The 14,308-nt window shown below is 41.0% G+C and overlaps 1 protein-coding gene across 3 annotated transcripts in view; it reads left to right on the forward strand.

The window, feature by feature from the left end:
• The first annotated feature begins 260 nt into the window (after positions 1–260).
• The window catches only part of tpk1 (thiamin pyrophosphokinase 1), a 102,924-nt gene continuing 88,876 nt past the window's right edge, over positions 261–14,308 (forward strand). Inside the window, exons 1-3 of one of the 3 annotated variants that reach the window (XM_050057263.1) lie at positions 261–307; positions 3,583–3,673; positions 12,096–12,170. In XM_050057263.1, coding sequence (XP_049913220.1) covers positions 3,631–3,673; positions 12,096–12,170 — 118 coding nt within the window. In that variant the 5' untranslated portion in view covers positions 261–307; positions 3,583–3,630. Of the gene's footprint in view, positions 308–330; positions 538–1,838; positions 1,995–3,582; positions 3,674–12,095; positions 12,171–14,308 lie in introns of those variants that run through there. The other 2 variants (XM_050057264.1, XM_050057262.1) reach the window with 2 other exon arrangements.

Raw genomic sequence — 14,308 nt, forward strand, 5'->3', positions numbered from 1 at the left:
AATTTAATCAAATCTGTTTATTTCAGTGACATGCTTTCTTAATGATATGACACACAACACATTCCTCAAGGGAGACAAGCTGCATACATTTTAAGTGATAGGGGTGGTAAGGGTTTGGATAGCGGATGTGGTGCACTGGCCAAAAAAGGCTGAGAAGCACTGTTTTATAGCCGTGTACAAAGAACACCACTGTTGGCCTCTAGGTGTCGCCATAACAAATCCCCTACACTCCTCAGCCCTGCTGCTGTCAGCTCTCTGCGCTCTCTTTGGCTGTTTACAACATCAATGGCGGAAGTCTCCTCATTCAGTGAGTTTTTATTGAATATTTACAAAGGAAAGCAGTGACAGGTGTAAAATGTGAAGTCGGGTGATTAGCAGTGAAACAAAGAGTCTGTGTGTGTGTTGTTTATGTCACAATAGTGCGGTTTTACTGGTGAAAAAGCGGAAGTAGGCAGCGTGCCTCACTCCACAGTGTCTCCATACATCCTCACACAGCAGCGTTTAAGCAGTTAACGTGTTGTGAGTGAACAGTCGCCGGTAAGGATGTCAAAGTCCACTTTCCCAGGGAAGTGTAGCCTAATGTGTGTCACGGAAAGTTCAGCAGGCTTGGTTACTTGTAAAGGAGCTCATGGTTCAGTGGTTTAGCATTGATTTAGCCCAGTGGAGCCCATTTATGCATCAACACAGCACAAAGTGTGGTGGATTATTTCAGCAGCTGGAGAAGCCCTGCAGGCAAAACACCTGTGGTTATGTTACTGAAACATGTTGGGTGTTGTTGTTGTTACAGTAAAACATAAACGCGTGCATAATTAACCAGATTTATGGTGTGGAGATTTTACTTTGAAGACTTTCAAATACCTTGCACAGGCTGTTAATTAAAAAATAAGCAAGTAAGTAATGGACCATGTATATTTTGACATCTGTAAAAAAAAAAAAAAAAAAAAAAAAAAGCAGATGCTAGGGATTGACCACTTTTATAATACACTGGGGATAAATCTTTAAATATAGGGCTAATGATAAATAATATTTCCATTCATTTGAGTTATGGGACTGGATGTGTGGTGTGTGAGTGTGGGGGAATTACTTAGAATAACGTCTATAAAAAGAAACAGCTTTCAAGGCTTTACTTTGACTTTAATTGGGGTTGTGGAAAAGTGCCTCTGGTTCAAACAGGGTTGTGGGTATAGCTGCAATGATATACCAGTGTCAAGGCATACTGTGACGTTACCGTATGATGGTTATTATATTGTGTACATTTGCTTATCTGCAATATTTTTTTAAAAAAGCAACTGGACGGAGAATCTCCCCTTTATTTTAGTTTTTTTTAAATTTTTATATACTTTATTAATCCCCAGAGGGGAAATTCAGTTTTTTTTACTCCATTGTCATTAACACACAGGTCCGACATACACACACATGCACAAGCAGGACCTATACATGCACAAAGTGGAGAGATGTCAGAGTGATGGGGCTGCCCTGGACAGGCGCCCTGAGCGGTTGGGGGGTTCGGTGCCTTGCAAGTCTGCCTAAAGGGAAGACTTTTCACACATGCCTCCATTAACAAAATGGTTCCAAGTTTGAGTTATACTAATAAAAATGTATGTTCAACCAAACCAGGGTCACTCTGACTGATAGTAATATAAATTCTGTAATACCATGATACCGTGTAACTGTGATGTTTTCCCAGATGGTTATTGTATCGGGAAAATCTCATACCATTGCAACCCTAGTTGAGGGCCAGATAATGATTGCATAATTCCACTTTGTGGCAGCTTCAGGTCAAGTCATTTGCCACATGAGTAAAGTCCAGTGGGGTAGCGCACATACTTAAGTTAATACTTAACATTGTCCAGTTGTTTTTGCCAGGGCCAAAGAAGGTAGTTGTTAATAGTTCAGCTGAGGTTGAGTTATTGTTGGGACCAGACAGTATTTAGACTTTTGCTTTCTTAATCATGGTCTGCTCTGTTCTGCTGACTGGACTGTAAAGCTGAGAGGTGAGCAAGGGGAGCACTGGCAAATTTTACTATGTCTGCATCAGCTTCTTTTTTGTTTGTTCATGTATGTTTTAAAGTGGCAGAAGGATTTAATGCAAAAGGATGGCTGGTGAAGACACGTTTCAGAAGTTTTGGTTGAGTTAAATGCAATGGTGTAATGGTAGCTGATGAGGTGGGTGTACTACTAGGTAGGTGAGTCCTCTTATTCTAGTGGGTTTCTTTTGCCTGATAGGAGGGTATACTGTAAATGTCCAGAAAAAGAGGTGGGTATACCATGTGTACCTGTGTATACCCTCCACAATACCACTGGTTAAATTACTTAAATAAAAAAGGTTTATTCTTCAATGTAAAAAGGTTGTTTATAGATTATTTCAGATATTATTCCATGTAGCAATGTGGAATTTCAAGTTTACTGTTAAACTTAGTCTACGGAGAATGATTGATTCTTTATTTTGATTGTGAAACTGAAAATTCTGGCATTTAGCCTTTTAGCAAATTAAAAGCTCTTCATTATGTAGAGAATGATTATTTGATTGATTCCTGCTCATGAAAATTATTTTTTAGGGCTGCAGCTGATGATAATTTACTACACTATTGAATAATCTATCAGTCATTTTCCTGATTAAATGCTGTTTTGGAATCATGCCCCTTACATTTTCTCAGAGGCCAAAGTGTTACGTCAAGTTGCGTGTGTGTCCAAACAACAGTCCAGATCCCCAAAGTATTTAATTTATTATATGTGACAAAGAGAAGTGGAAAATCCACACATATGAGAAGCTGGAACCGGAAAATGTTTTATATTTTTACCTGAGAAATGACTAAGGAAACATTAGTAATCGATGAATGAAACTATGAATCACTTTTTAAAATAACAGACAATTTGTTATTTGTCAAATGGTTAATCAACTAATTGATCAAATGCTTCAGCTCTTTTTTATTTTCTTAACATTTTTGCTGCTAATAGGGGTTTTATTTCCTCTTCAGCAGACAATGTGACATCTGTCTGATGTGATGATCATATTATCATTATCAGAGGCAGTGTATTGTACCAGAGACAAGTGGACAATTAGAAGAAAATCAGTCTTACATTTTTGTGGTAATTGATAATTTCAGTCATTTTTTGAGCACAAACTCCAAAATTTTGTGTTTGTGGCTTCTTTACATTTGAGCATTTGCTGCTTCCTGCTGTTTTACATCACTGTAAATTGAATATCTTCTGAATATCTTTGGGTTGTCGTCAAGGTTGTGATGTTTATATTTCACTTTTCAGTAACATTTACATTTTAAAAAACCAGGGAGTTAATTAAGGAAAATAATCTGCACATTATTTGTGTCTTGAGTAATGCAGTGATCCAACCTCAGTGTCACTGTGCTCTCGTGTGCATGTTAGTGTTTGTATTCAGTCCGCTTGTTTCAGGCGGAATAATTAGCCCAGAGGAGGGCTGGTGATAAACTGGGATTAGAGACAAGTTGGAAAATGAAATGACTTCCTTTCATCGATTTTAAAAGAAAAGAACAAAAGGAGGAAACTAGGGGAAAAAAAAAAAAGCAAGAGGAGTACCAACAGTGTCTGTCCTCCCCTCCTCAGTTCCAGGTGAGTCGGCTGATTGAAGACGGGCTCCTGTGGATCCTGGCCATGGATGAAGAGTTGACGCCTTTGGACTGCCTGCTGCCCTCAGGTACTGCCTTTCAAACACACATTCCCATGGCGCAAGCACACGTGCGCAATCAATCAAATACGCAGGTCCGTGCACATATGGCGCATTCACCCACAAGCCACAAACAGGGACCCAAACACGGATCTGTATGCGTCTGATCAAAACACACACTTACTCACATCACTGTCACACTTGTCTTCTCCTTTCTGCTTCTCCCAGTCACTCTGACACACACAGACGGTCTCTGGGGAATTAAAACTCAAAAACAAATCACTGGCACTTTCATGACAACAATGTGTATATGTATGAGATGCACTTTCTTGTGTCTTTTTTGTTTGGCTGCGTACATAATGAATCTTTATTGAAAGAGGGCCTGATGTGTTTGCTTGTAACAATGGCTGTTTGAGGAAAACAAACTTTGAGGAAGCATTTTGCTCATTGAAATATTTCTAAAAATAAATAGTCTTGCTCCTGAATAAAATCCCTGTCATCATATAAATTCACTTTGTTCGAACACAACATTAGAAAACCAAATGCAATCTGATATTAGAATGAAGAAAATCCCATGATAGTACATGAATTCATTCTTGGTACATAGGCACATTTTTGTAGGACGATTAATACCCCCAAAGATTCTGTATTTGTCGGTGTTCTGAAAGAAAGAAACCCTCCAGATGGTCAGCGCTGACTACCCTACAGACCTGAGGAGGAGGCTGGTTATAGCTGCCTTTAGCTACTGCTCTCAGGTCAAGGTTTATCTCCCTGGTGGTGTGTGTGAGTGTGGAGGGAGGGAAGCTTATATGAGCTGAAGGGCAGGTTTTACCCAGAGCTGTAAGGGTCAAGGGAATCGTACAACAGTTTGGCCTGTAAAGGAGACAGTCGGCACATCTAGTTCCCTTCATCTCGTTTGTTGGTCTTTACAGCTAGTGTTACACATGTTATTGCCCTGTAATATTTATACCTCTGCGCTGGCGAAAGCCGTGGCTGGAGGCATTATGTTTTTGAGTTGTCTGTCTGTTTGTCTGTCCGTCCCATCCTCGTGAACGCAATATCTCAAGAACACCTTGAAGGATTACTGATTAGATTTCGGTGGTCAAGATCAGTGTGACCTTGCATCCATCTCATTCTTGTGAAAGCCATATCTCACCAACACCTTGTGGGAATTTCTTAAATTTGGCACAGACGTCCATGTGGACTCAACAATGAACTGATTAGATTTTAGTGGTCATGGATCTGAGGTCCTAGTCATTGTTACCCCATCTGTCTCATTCTCGTGAGCGTAGTATCTCAAGAACACCTTGAAGGATTTTTTTCAAATTTGACACAACTGATTTGATTTTGGTGGTCAAGATCAGCGTGACCTTGCATCCATCTCCACCTTAAGAAAGCGATACCTTAGCGACACCTTGAGGGAATTTCTTAAATTTGGCACAAACGTCCACTTGGACTCAACGATGAACTGATTAGATTTTGGTGGTCATGGATCTAAGGTCATAGTCACTGTTACCCCGTCTGTCTCGTTCTCGTGAACACAATATCTCAGGAAGGCCTTGAGAGAGTTTTCTTAAATTTGACATAACTGATTAGATTTTAGTGGTCAACATCAGTGTGACCTTGCAGTCGACTCATTCTTGTGAAAGCGATATCTCACCAGCACCTTGAGTGAATTTCTTAAATTTGGCACAAACGTCCACTTGGACTCAGCGATGAACTGGTTAGATTTTGGTGGTCGTGGATCTAAGGTCATAGTCACTGTTACCCCTTATGTCTCACATGAATACGATATCTTAAGGAGGCCTTGAGAGAGTCTTCTTAAATTTGGTACAAACTTTCACAATTTTACATTTATAGGATATAATCATGAAGTGATGACATTTTATATCCAAAAGGCCAAAGTTCAGCTTCATTGTGACGTCATAATGTTCTGCAAAAACACTACTGCCATTACTCAAGGTCATTTCTCTGGAAAGGGGAGACATGTGGTCAGATACTGAGTTGGTGACACTAGTCTTGGGTGTCCACCGTAAACTGTGCTGATTGTATTGATCTTCTGTGCTGCTGGGGGGGCGGGAGTTGTGTGTGAAGCATCCAAGTTTTCACAGACATGCATAAAGTGCAACTTGAGTGGTGCGTGGAGACATACATCCGCAAGGCGATAATTCTAGTTGAGATCCATTATATAAAGAGCTGATTTTCTGACTTACATGAAAAATATTCCTGCTGTACACGCTTAGAAGATGGTAAAGGGGGCTGCCATTGGTTGAGCAGCAACAGATACACTCTGTCCAAATTAAATTGTGGTGTGGGGTTTTGACACTGGCTAGAAATATTGTCCACCCACAGAAAGATATAAATAGAGAGCTTAGGAGTGAAAAACAAACGTTCTGTCCCCAGAAAGCTCAGCCGAGTCAGAGCTTTTGCCTCTCTCATCCTTCTTGGATTTGTCGACACACAGGCACAGGTTCAAAGAGATCCAGTAAACATACTTTGTGCAGTTTACCGATGACTCTTAGAGGTGAATTTCTGGTATCTCAAGCATCTGTGGTGTTGCATTTCTGGAGTTGCTCTACAAAGGTAATTTGCTGGAACCACTTTCCTTCAACCTGCCACTATTTGGACAGCTAAAGAATCCTGTATCGAGCTGTACTCTACTTGAAATATAGAAATATCCAGTGTTGACCTCTTGTTGTCTGTGTTTGCCAATTGACAGAGTGGAATGTGGGAAACAAAAAATCACCACTAAAGAAGAAAATTGGCCGGGGAATGCAAGATGCAGTGCCAAGGACAAACATTATTTGGTTCCAGCTTTTCCAATATAATATAACTGAATATCTTAAAGTTTTGGACAGTTGGTCGGACAAAATATGCAATTTGAAGCCCCCTTTTGAAGTTATGATGGACATTTTTTTACTATTTTCCGCCACAAATCAATCAGTGAAATGTAAAAATAATTAATAGATAAATCAGTAAATAAAAAAAGATCATTAGATCCAGCCCCAGAACATAATATGTCCTACTGTGATCAAATGGTGACCACCAGTGGAGGAACAGAGCCTAGGGCATGGGTCGTCAATGTTTTTAAGGCCAAGGACCTTTAGCTTTAAGAGAGATTGAGCAGGGATCTCCTTCTACATACATTTTAAAGAACTGAATTGCACTTGAGATTATTCTTTACATTTCTTTTGGTCTTCTGTCGTTTCTGTTTGCCTATAGCTGCTAAGTCAGCAGCAGAGTCTCTTGCTTGAAAAGTTCCAAACTGATCCATTGTGGCTCACAAGATTGTCCATACACTTGGAATAATAATTCAATTAATTGGTCAATTAATATGTTTTAATAGTAATAAATGTTATGGCCTTTATACGTTAAGTTTAAAGACATTTCTTTTGCTTGAAAAGTTATAAAATGGTTGTCCATACACTTGGAATAATAATACAGTTAATTGGTTAATTAATATGGTTTAATAGTACGTAAATGTTAGCTTACGAGTTAACCTTGACATTATGGATAAGTGCTGCACAGTGATTTAGCGCTAGCTGGCTCACATGTTTGGGTAGCAGTAAGCCTATCAGTAATGTTATGTACTGTAACTTAAATGTTTTGCTTTTTTTATCAATAGGCTGATTTATCTTTGCTAATGATATCTTGGACTGGCGTTAATGTGTATTTTCATATATATTTTAATTTTGGGGTTAAAGAAAATACAAAAAAATTGAATTAAAACTTGGTTTATCCAACAATAGTTTGGCAGCCCCCCTTCAGTAACTCAGATGACCCCCCAAGGGCCGCGGACCTTCTGTTAAACACCCAAAGCCTTAGGTAATAGCACTGTATCAAGTACCACACACAGTATATAGGTTCAGTCCTCTTCTTTCTTGCTTCCCTTGTGTCTTCCTCCCTCTTTGTCTCCATTGATTGCTGTTTGAAGGTTATAATCCTCCTGTTAGGCTACAAAGGCCACTGTAATTTTGCTCCTCTATGTGCACATAGGTTTGTATATACTTGACATTCTCGCACATGTGTGATTTGCACAGAAGTGGAACACAGAAGTAGTGTTGATTCTCTATGCTTGTACAGCTCCAAAATCAATAGCACTCAAAGGCCAACATCAGTCAAGAGACACTCACTTCTGATAGGATGCTATCAGCAGTTCTGAAGCATCCATTCTAACAAATGTTTACTCAAACACGTCAGCTAAGCGTCGCAGGCTACGCTCTTGAGTTTGCTTACTGTACAAATCCAAGATTTATTCTACAGATTTCACACTGTGTGCAAATAATCCCCCAAACGGTTGCAGAACAGATCAGAGCACACACATGCACACACACACACACACACACACACACACACCCTCCTAATGATATAATTTTCTCGATAAACCCGTTACTTTCTATCAAAGGTAAAATGTGCGTTTGAGATTGTATCACACATTTGTAAAATCCGTCTACCAACTGTACAGTGTAGGGAAACACTTTTCCCCCCATTAGATGAGTTTAGAGAATATTTCCATGGTTGCTTTAGTTTCATCTCTGGCAGGAAATGCTTATCTAGACTCTCGGTGGAGAATATAAAAACAGCCCCTGGATGTCTGCATTTTAAAATCCCTGGTGTGCAAAGTTAGCCTTTTAAATTTCACCATTTTAATTATAAATGCCTATTCCTGGAATATCTATGTGCTTAGATTGTGTGTGTGTGTGTGTGTGTGTGTGTACGTTCATGTGTGTGTGTTTGTGGTATTTATGCTGTCTGGCACTTTTAAAAGAATCCCAAGGTGACATTTCTTTGAACGGAGTGCACAAAAGGCCGCGCACCTCCTCGTGTGTGTGTGTGCGCGGGGAGGTGAGTGTTTGTGCGACGCGGGGTTATCTGAAAAGTCACGGCTGGTTGAGTTTGTCTTTTGTTCTCTGTACAGCTACAGCCAATTAAGAGACAAGACTGACAAATCTACTCCTCCTCTTTCTCCTCCTCACCTACCCCTTCTTGTGTCCTCCTTTCTTTTCCTCCTCCTCCTCCTTTGTGTCTCCTCTTTATCCTCTCTTCCCTTCCTCTTCCTTTTTACCATACTCTGCTGGGGTTGACTTTAGTATTGGAAATGACCTTCCAGTGATGTGAACTTTTTAACAACATCAAGCCCGCTGCCGCAACAAAGTCAAAAACCCAAAGGACATTTTTTTTCTCCACACTTTCTCAGCCAAGTCAAAATGCACTCTTTACACTTGAGGGTACAAATCCAAAAAGGGTCTTTTTCCGGACACAAGGTGATGCACATTTTGCAATGAGAATTTCATGAAACCTTAAGCATATTCTTCTCCTTCCTTCTTCACCAGTGCTTTCTCTGGCCTCCCACTGCATTCATGATGTATCAGGGAAGGTGTACTGGGAAAGACACAAGCCGTATTAAATAGGCCGTGTTGTGTTATTCACAAACTGGAATCCACTTGTGTAGAATTTACATGAATGCATTTAGGAGAGAGGAAATATTGTAATCACAGCTTAAGTTTGCATATGGCATTTCGGCTTTACAACAGGGCAACAACTTTAAGAATGGATAAGAATAAATTTAAAAGGGCAGACATGAGAGGGAAAGATAAATGAGCAAAAGTGTTAGGGCGAGGGGAAGAGAGGCTGTCCCTCAGTCTTTGTTCCATTAAGGCATTTCGAGCAGCTCTGTTTTTACTTTGTCAATGAATGCAGAGTTTCCCATTATTTTGTTTCATCTCCTGCAGATAGAAAAATGACAAATCAAAAGTATCAGTCAGGGGAGCTGCATTTGAAACAGTGCAGAAGAAAAGCAAGATGGAGGGGGGGTTGAGAGAGGAAATAGATTTGTGAAATGATGCACCCTGGGATAGAGACTTTGACAAAGAAGCATGGAGGTACACTGAGAGCAGCGAGAAGCTATAGAATGTCAGGTTACCTTCACCTGTGCCGTTTTGAAAAGACTTGCCTTTGTTGCCATGTCAGATAGAGATGGTGAATCACTAAGGTCAAGGTATTCAAATGATCATTGATGGGATGTGTGTGAGCCCTAACAAGGCTCAACATTGACTTTTAGAGGTGGTTGCCAGGTTTGCAAAAAGGCATCTGCTTTTGGTTGCTGAAAATGAAAACATGGTTGTTACGTTTAGTCAGTTTATATTTTGGGTAACTAAGATACTATGCCAAGGATTCCTGCAGATCCTGAAAAGTCTGAAAAGGCATTGCATCGAAAAAATCTTAAAATAATTCGTAACATCTATTTTTTTTTTTTATTGTTTACCAAATGCTTCTTCTATTAAAAGTCACACAGATCAGGATAGCAGATACAACAATACAAATGGCTAATTAACCAAGATTTCACAGCATGGATCAGACCCTTAAAAAACAATATATATGAAACTTGGTGTGTTTATGCAAAAAGTTTTTCAAACTCGGCATGATGGGAGGCAGTGGAATCCCACATGCAGAATCACAAACACACTGATTTTAGATTTAATTCCAAGTGGCACTAAATAATCTGACATGAAGAAATATTCCATCCATCCATCCATCCATCCATCCATCCATCCATCCATTTTCAACCACTAATCCGAAGCCAGGTCGCAGGGGCAGCAGGCTGAGCAAAGTATTCCAGGGGTCCCTCTTCCCAGCAACTCTTTCCAGCTCCTCCTGGGGGACCCCAAGGTGTTCGTAGGCCAAACGAGATATGTAATCCCTCCAGCGTGTTCTGGGTCTACCCTGAAGCTTCCTACCAGTGGGGCATGCCCTTAACACCTCTAACGGGAGGCGCCCAGGGGGCATCCTGATCAGATGCCCTAACCAACTCAACTGACCCCTTTCAATGCAAAGGAACAGCAGCTCTACTCCGAGCTCCCTCCGGATGTCTGAGCTATTTACCCTATCTCTAAAGCTGAGCCCAGCCACCCCACAGAGGAAACTCATTTCACCCGCTTGTATCCGCGACCTCAATTTTTGGTCACTACCCAGAGTTCATGACCGTAGTTGAAGGTTGGACCAGTAAATCGAAAGCTTTGCCTTCCGGCTCAGCTCCCTCTTCACCACAACAGTCTGGCGCAGAGCCCGCATCAATGCAGATGCCGGGCCAAACCGCTGATCAATCTCACACTCCATTCTACCCTCACTCATGAACAAGACCTAAAGATACTTGAACTCCCTTGCTTGGGGCAGTAACTGTCTCCCAACCCAGAGAGGAATGTTTAAAAGATTTATTACAGTAAGCAAACAAAATTTGTTGTGTTTGTGTGATACCTTACAGAATCAATCTTTAGTGTTATTGGTTAACATAATATACAATTTCTCAGTTCCTAGAACACAAAATATCAGCAAGTTACTGGTGTCTTGTTAATTTGTTCTCTCCCTTTCGAGGTTTTGTTTTCTGAACCTTTGTGATTCCCACCATAGAAGTCTTGGATTGTTGGTCCCTCAGGTGATAGTTTGTCTATCATTTCTGCTCCAAGAGACGATCTCCAGATTCTGCTTAGACAGCTGAATCCCCTCTCACATACAGCTGAAGAGACTGGTAGCGCCAACACCACATCCTGTAGCATCGGAATGTGGGCAAACCCCTTCTGTTGGCCTCCATAACATGCTGCTCTTGAAATAGCACATCACCCTGCATTGGCAATAAATACCTTCAGCTGCATTCACTGCCAAAACAATTTCCTTGTTTATAGGTTTTTGTCCCCGTAGGACGGGCTGGAATGATTCCATAGACGATGTCATGAACTCCATATGCTGCAAGCTCTGCTTTCTCCCGTGGCCAATATTTAAATATCACTAATGCAACAAATATTAAAAATGTATTTATTTTGGGTGCATGTTTTGCTGTTTGCTGTCACTGTTTCTTATATGTTAGAAGAGTTGTTGCACTGATAGCACCCGACGGCAAAGAATTGGTTGCCAGTTTCTCAAAATCGTTGCCAATGACAACCTGGCAACCATTACTGTCGAGCCCTGCCTATGTGCACACCTTTCCCTTTAGATTGAAAACAGAAACAACTTATACTAAGGACTTTGTTATTGATTATGACTCTGGTTGATGAGAGTAAAGGTAGGCTAATGGAAATTATGCAAGTTATGTTTTGTTATCTTCTGATGTTGCAAAAAAAACAAACCTTTATTGGATAGAGTTAGAAAGCGTTATGAACTTTCACGAAACCTCTCAACTAGTTTGGAATGGTTTCAGTTTTTAATCCTCCCTCTTATTTTCCTGTCTCTGTATGGAGCATGATAAAGACCTCATTATCCCGGCATTGTTTTAGTTTTGTTCTTTATTTAGCTCATTCAGTGCCACGAACAACAACAGCCTCCAATCTGTATTTAAAAGGTATGTTTTAAACATGCAAATAGTGATGTGTTGAGTCTTTGAGATGTGGCCATTACACTAGTCTGTAGTGTGATTGTTTATGATTCATACCTTTCCTTCTCCCTCTGTCATCTTGTGCAGGCACGCAGAGGATCTGTCTGATCATTCTGAACCAGCCTCTGGACAAGGACTACCTACGTATCCTCTGGAGTAAAGGTACGTCTCTCATCACCAGCACAGATCAAACAAGCCCCCTTAATATCACCGTGATCCCATGTGCATTTATTTGCACTGAGCATGTATTCTGCTCTTTTTTGTTTTTGGTTGTTATTTTTTTTTCTTGGTCAGACTGTGCTCTCTAGTCTGTGTCGCCTCCACTTTGCCAAATCTTAATTACTGCCATGTCATTGAAAATGCCCCCTCTCTGCCCTCTGCCCATATTTCCTGGCCAGTGTGTTTTAATGAAGTTCAAGTTGACATTTTTTTTTTTATGTGCAGAAAATAATTTTCCTATTTGCTCAGATGACTTTTAATTTTATTTGTTTTGTTACTCCCGTGGCTGCATGACCTGAACAAGTGATATAATCAAAACAAAGATAATATTACAAAAAGGCAGTTGCATTGCAGTCACAGCCTGAATATGCAGCATGATTTTGTCCCCCAACCCCCCTAAACATACTAAACAGATGTGTATGCATTTCATTCATACTCTCCATAGGTCATCAGCTTTTATGGCACTGAACCTCACTTAACTGTACAATTTTTCTATTCATTCAAACCTATTGAAAGCACTATTATAGCAAGTGTAAGGTCTCAAGGTAACAAGTATAGTACACCCATTCAGACTCATTGAAGTGTGTATACATTCATTATAGCTAATTGGTTGGTAAATAATGTGAACACAGGCAGTGGCAGTAAGTGTCCACTCCACTCAGCGGGGGAGTGACAGGGTCAATATAAACAAACCCACTGGACCTAAGACCCCCGTGTTCACAGCGTGGGCGTTTCGGTCAAAACAAATCAACCATTAGACCTGACTCTGAGCTGTTGCTTACGTCTGTGAGCTCTCTTGCAGCCTTTCATCAGAGGGGAAATGGTCTGGTTAGTGATATCAGCAGATAGGGAATAGCTTACTGTCATGCAGTTAGGCAAGCATGTTTGTGTCTTACCCTAAATGTTTTGTTATTGATGCAAAGCCCTTACCAGTGCCGGGAGTCGGCAGTATAGGCGAATGCTAAGGGCACCGTCATCCATGGGGGTGCCACAAATCTTGCGGAAAAACGAATCAAAATGTTTATCTTTTCCTATCTTTTTGCTATCACTACTATTATTTTGAAATACTACATAAAGCCACAACAATGTAACTACAAAACAAAGGTTCGGAGCTGATTCCCAACCTGGCTTACTGCTGGCAAAGGACCTGAACCTGTAGGACACTGTGTGTTTTTTTGTCATCTATTGGAGACCAGTGCTTCTGATTTGCACCCCACCCTCTCTCAAACTCTCGTGTGAGAGGAGCTCAAGACTTCCATTAGAATTGTGATGATTTCACCAAGTGTCATATCCTCACATCCTTCCGTAGGTTCACCTACGGAAACCTTTTTACGACTTTTACTTCCTCTAGATAAAGTTTGATCGTCTTCTAAGGGCGCATTCACACCAGGATTGTCCGGGGACTCGGTTCAATTGGGCGTAAAATTTCACGCCTTCATTTGGTTCGGTTCACTTTCACACTGCACTTTTTAAAGCGGACCAAGCTGCCTGGACAACGTCATGCAGTTACAACAGCTGCTCATTTGGGGGCGGTATTGCCCGAAACGACCACTAACTAGGAATAAAAAAAGCATGAAGAAGAAGACTACCCAGCTCATCAGTTGGCCAGGACCGAAAACGAAAATCCATCACATTCAATTGTGGACCTTAATATATTACTGTTGCAGTTTTTTTTACCTTGATGCAATACTGATCCGCCAACCGATTAAATCCGTGTGCCGCAATCCTCTCGCTAAACAATTCAAAAACTGCTTCTCCCAGGGTTTGCTCATTTGGGCCACACCAGAGTTCGAATGAGCGTTCACACCACTCCACACGAACCGAACTATCCGTGGAAGCAGACCAGGGTTCATTTAAAGCGGACCAAGTAGCACCAGTGTGAATGCGTCCTAATACAGAGGCTTATTTTTCTCGGTTCCTGCCGCCCCTGGCCCCCCTCCCCAGCTTGTTATGCTTTACCTGCTCTCTGGGGGAGATGGGCGAGTCATCCAACGTCCTGTGAATCCCGAACAAAACACGTTGTATCGTTATCATGTCGCCAAGGGCATGAAATGTGCTAGGGCCACCACTGGCTNGGACCA

Source organism: Epinephelus moara, chromosome 11 (genome assembly GCF_006386435.1).
Source record: "Epinephelus moara isolate mb chromosome 11, YSFRI_EMoa_1.0, whole genome shotgun sequence".
NCBI lineage: Eukaryota > Metazoa > Chordata > Actinopteri > Perciformes > Serranidae > Epinephelus > Epinephelus moara.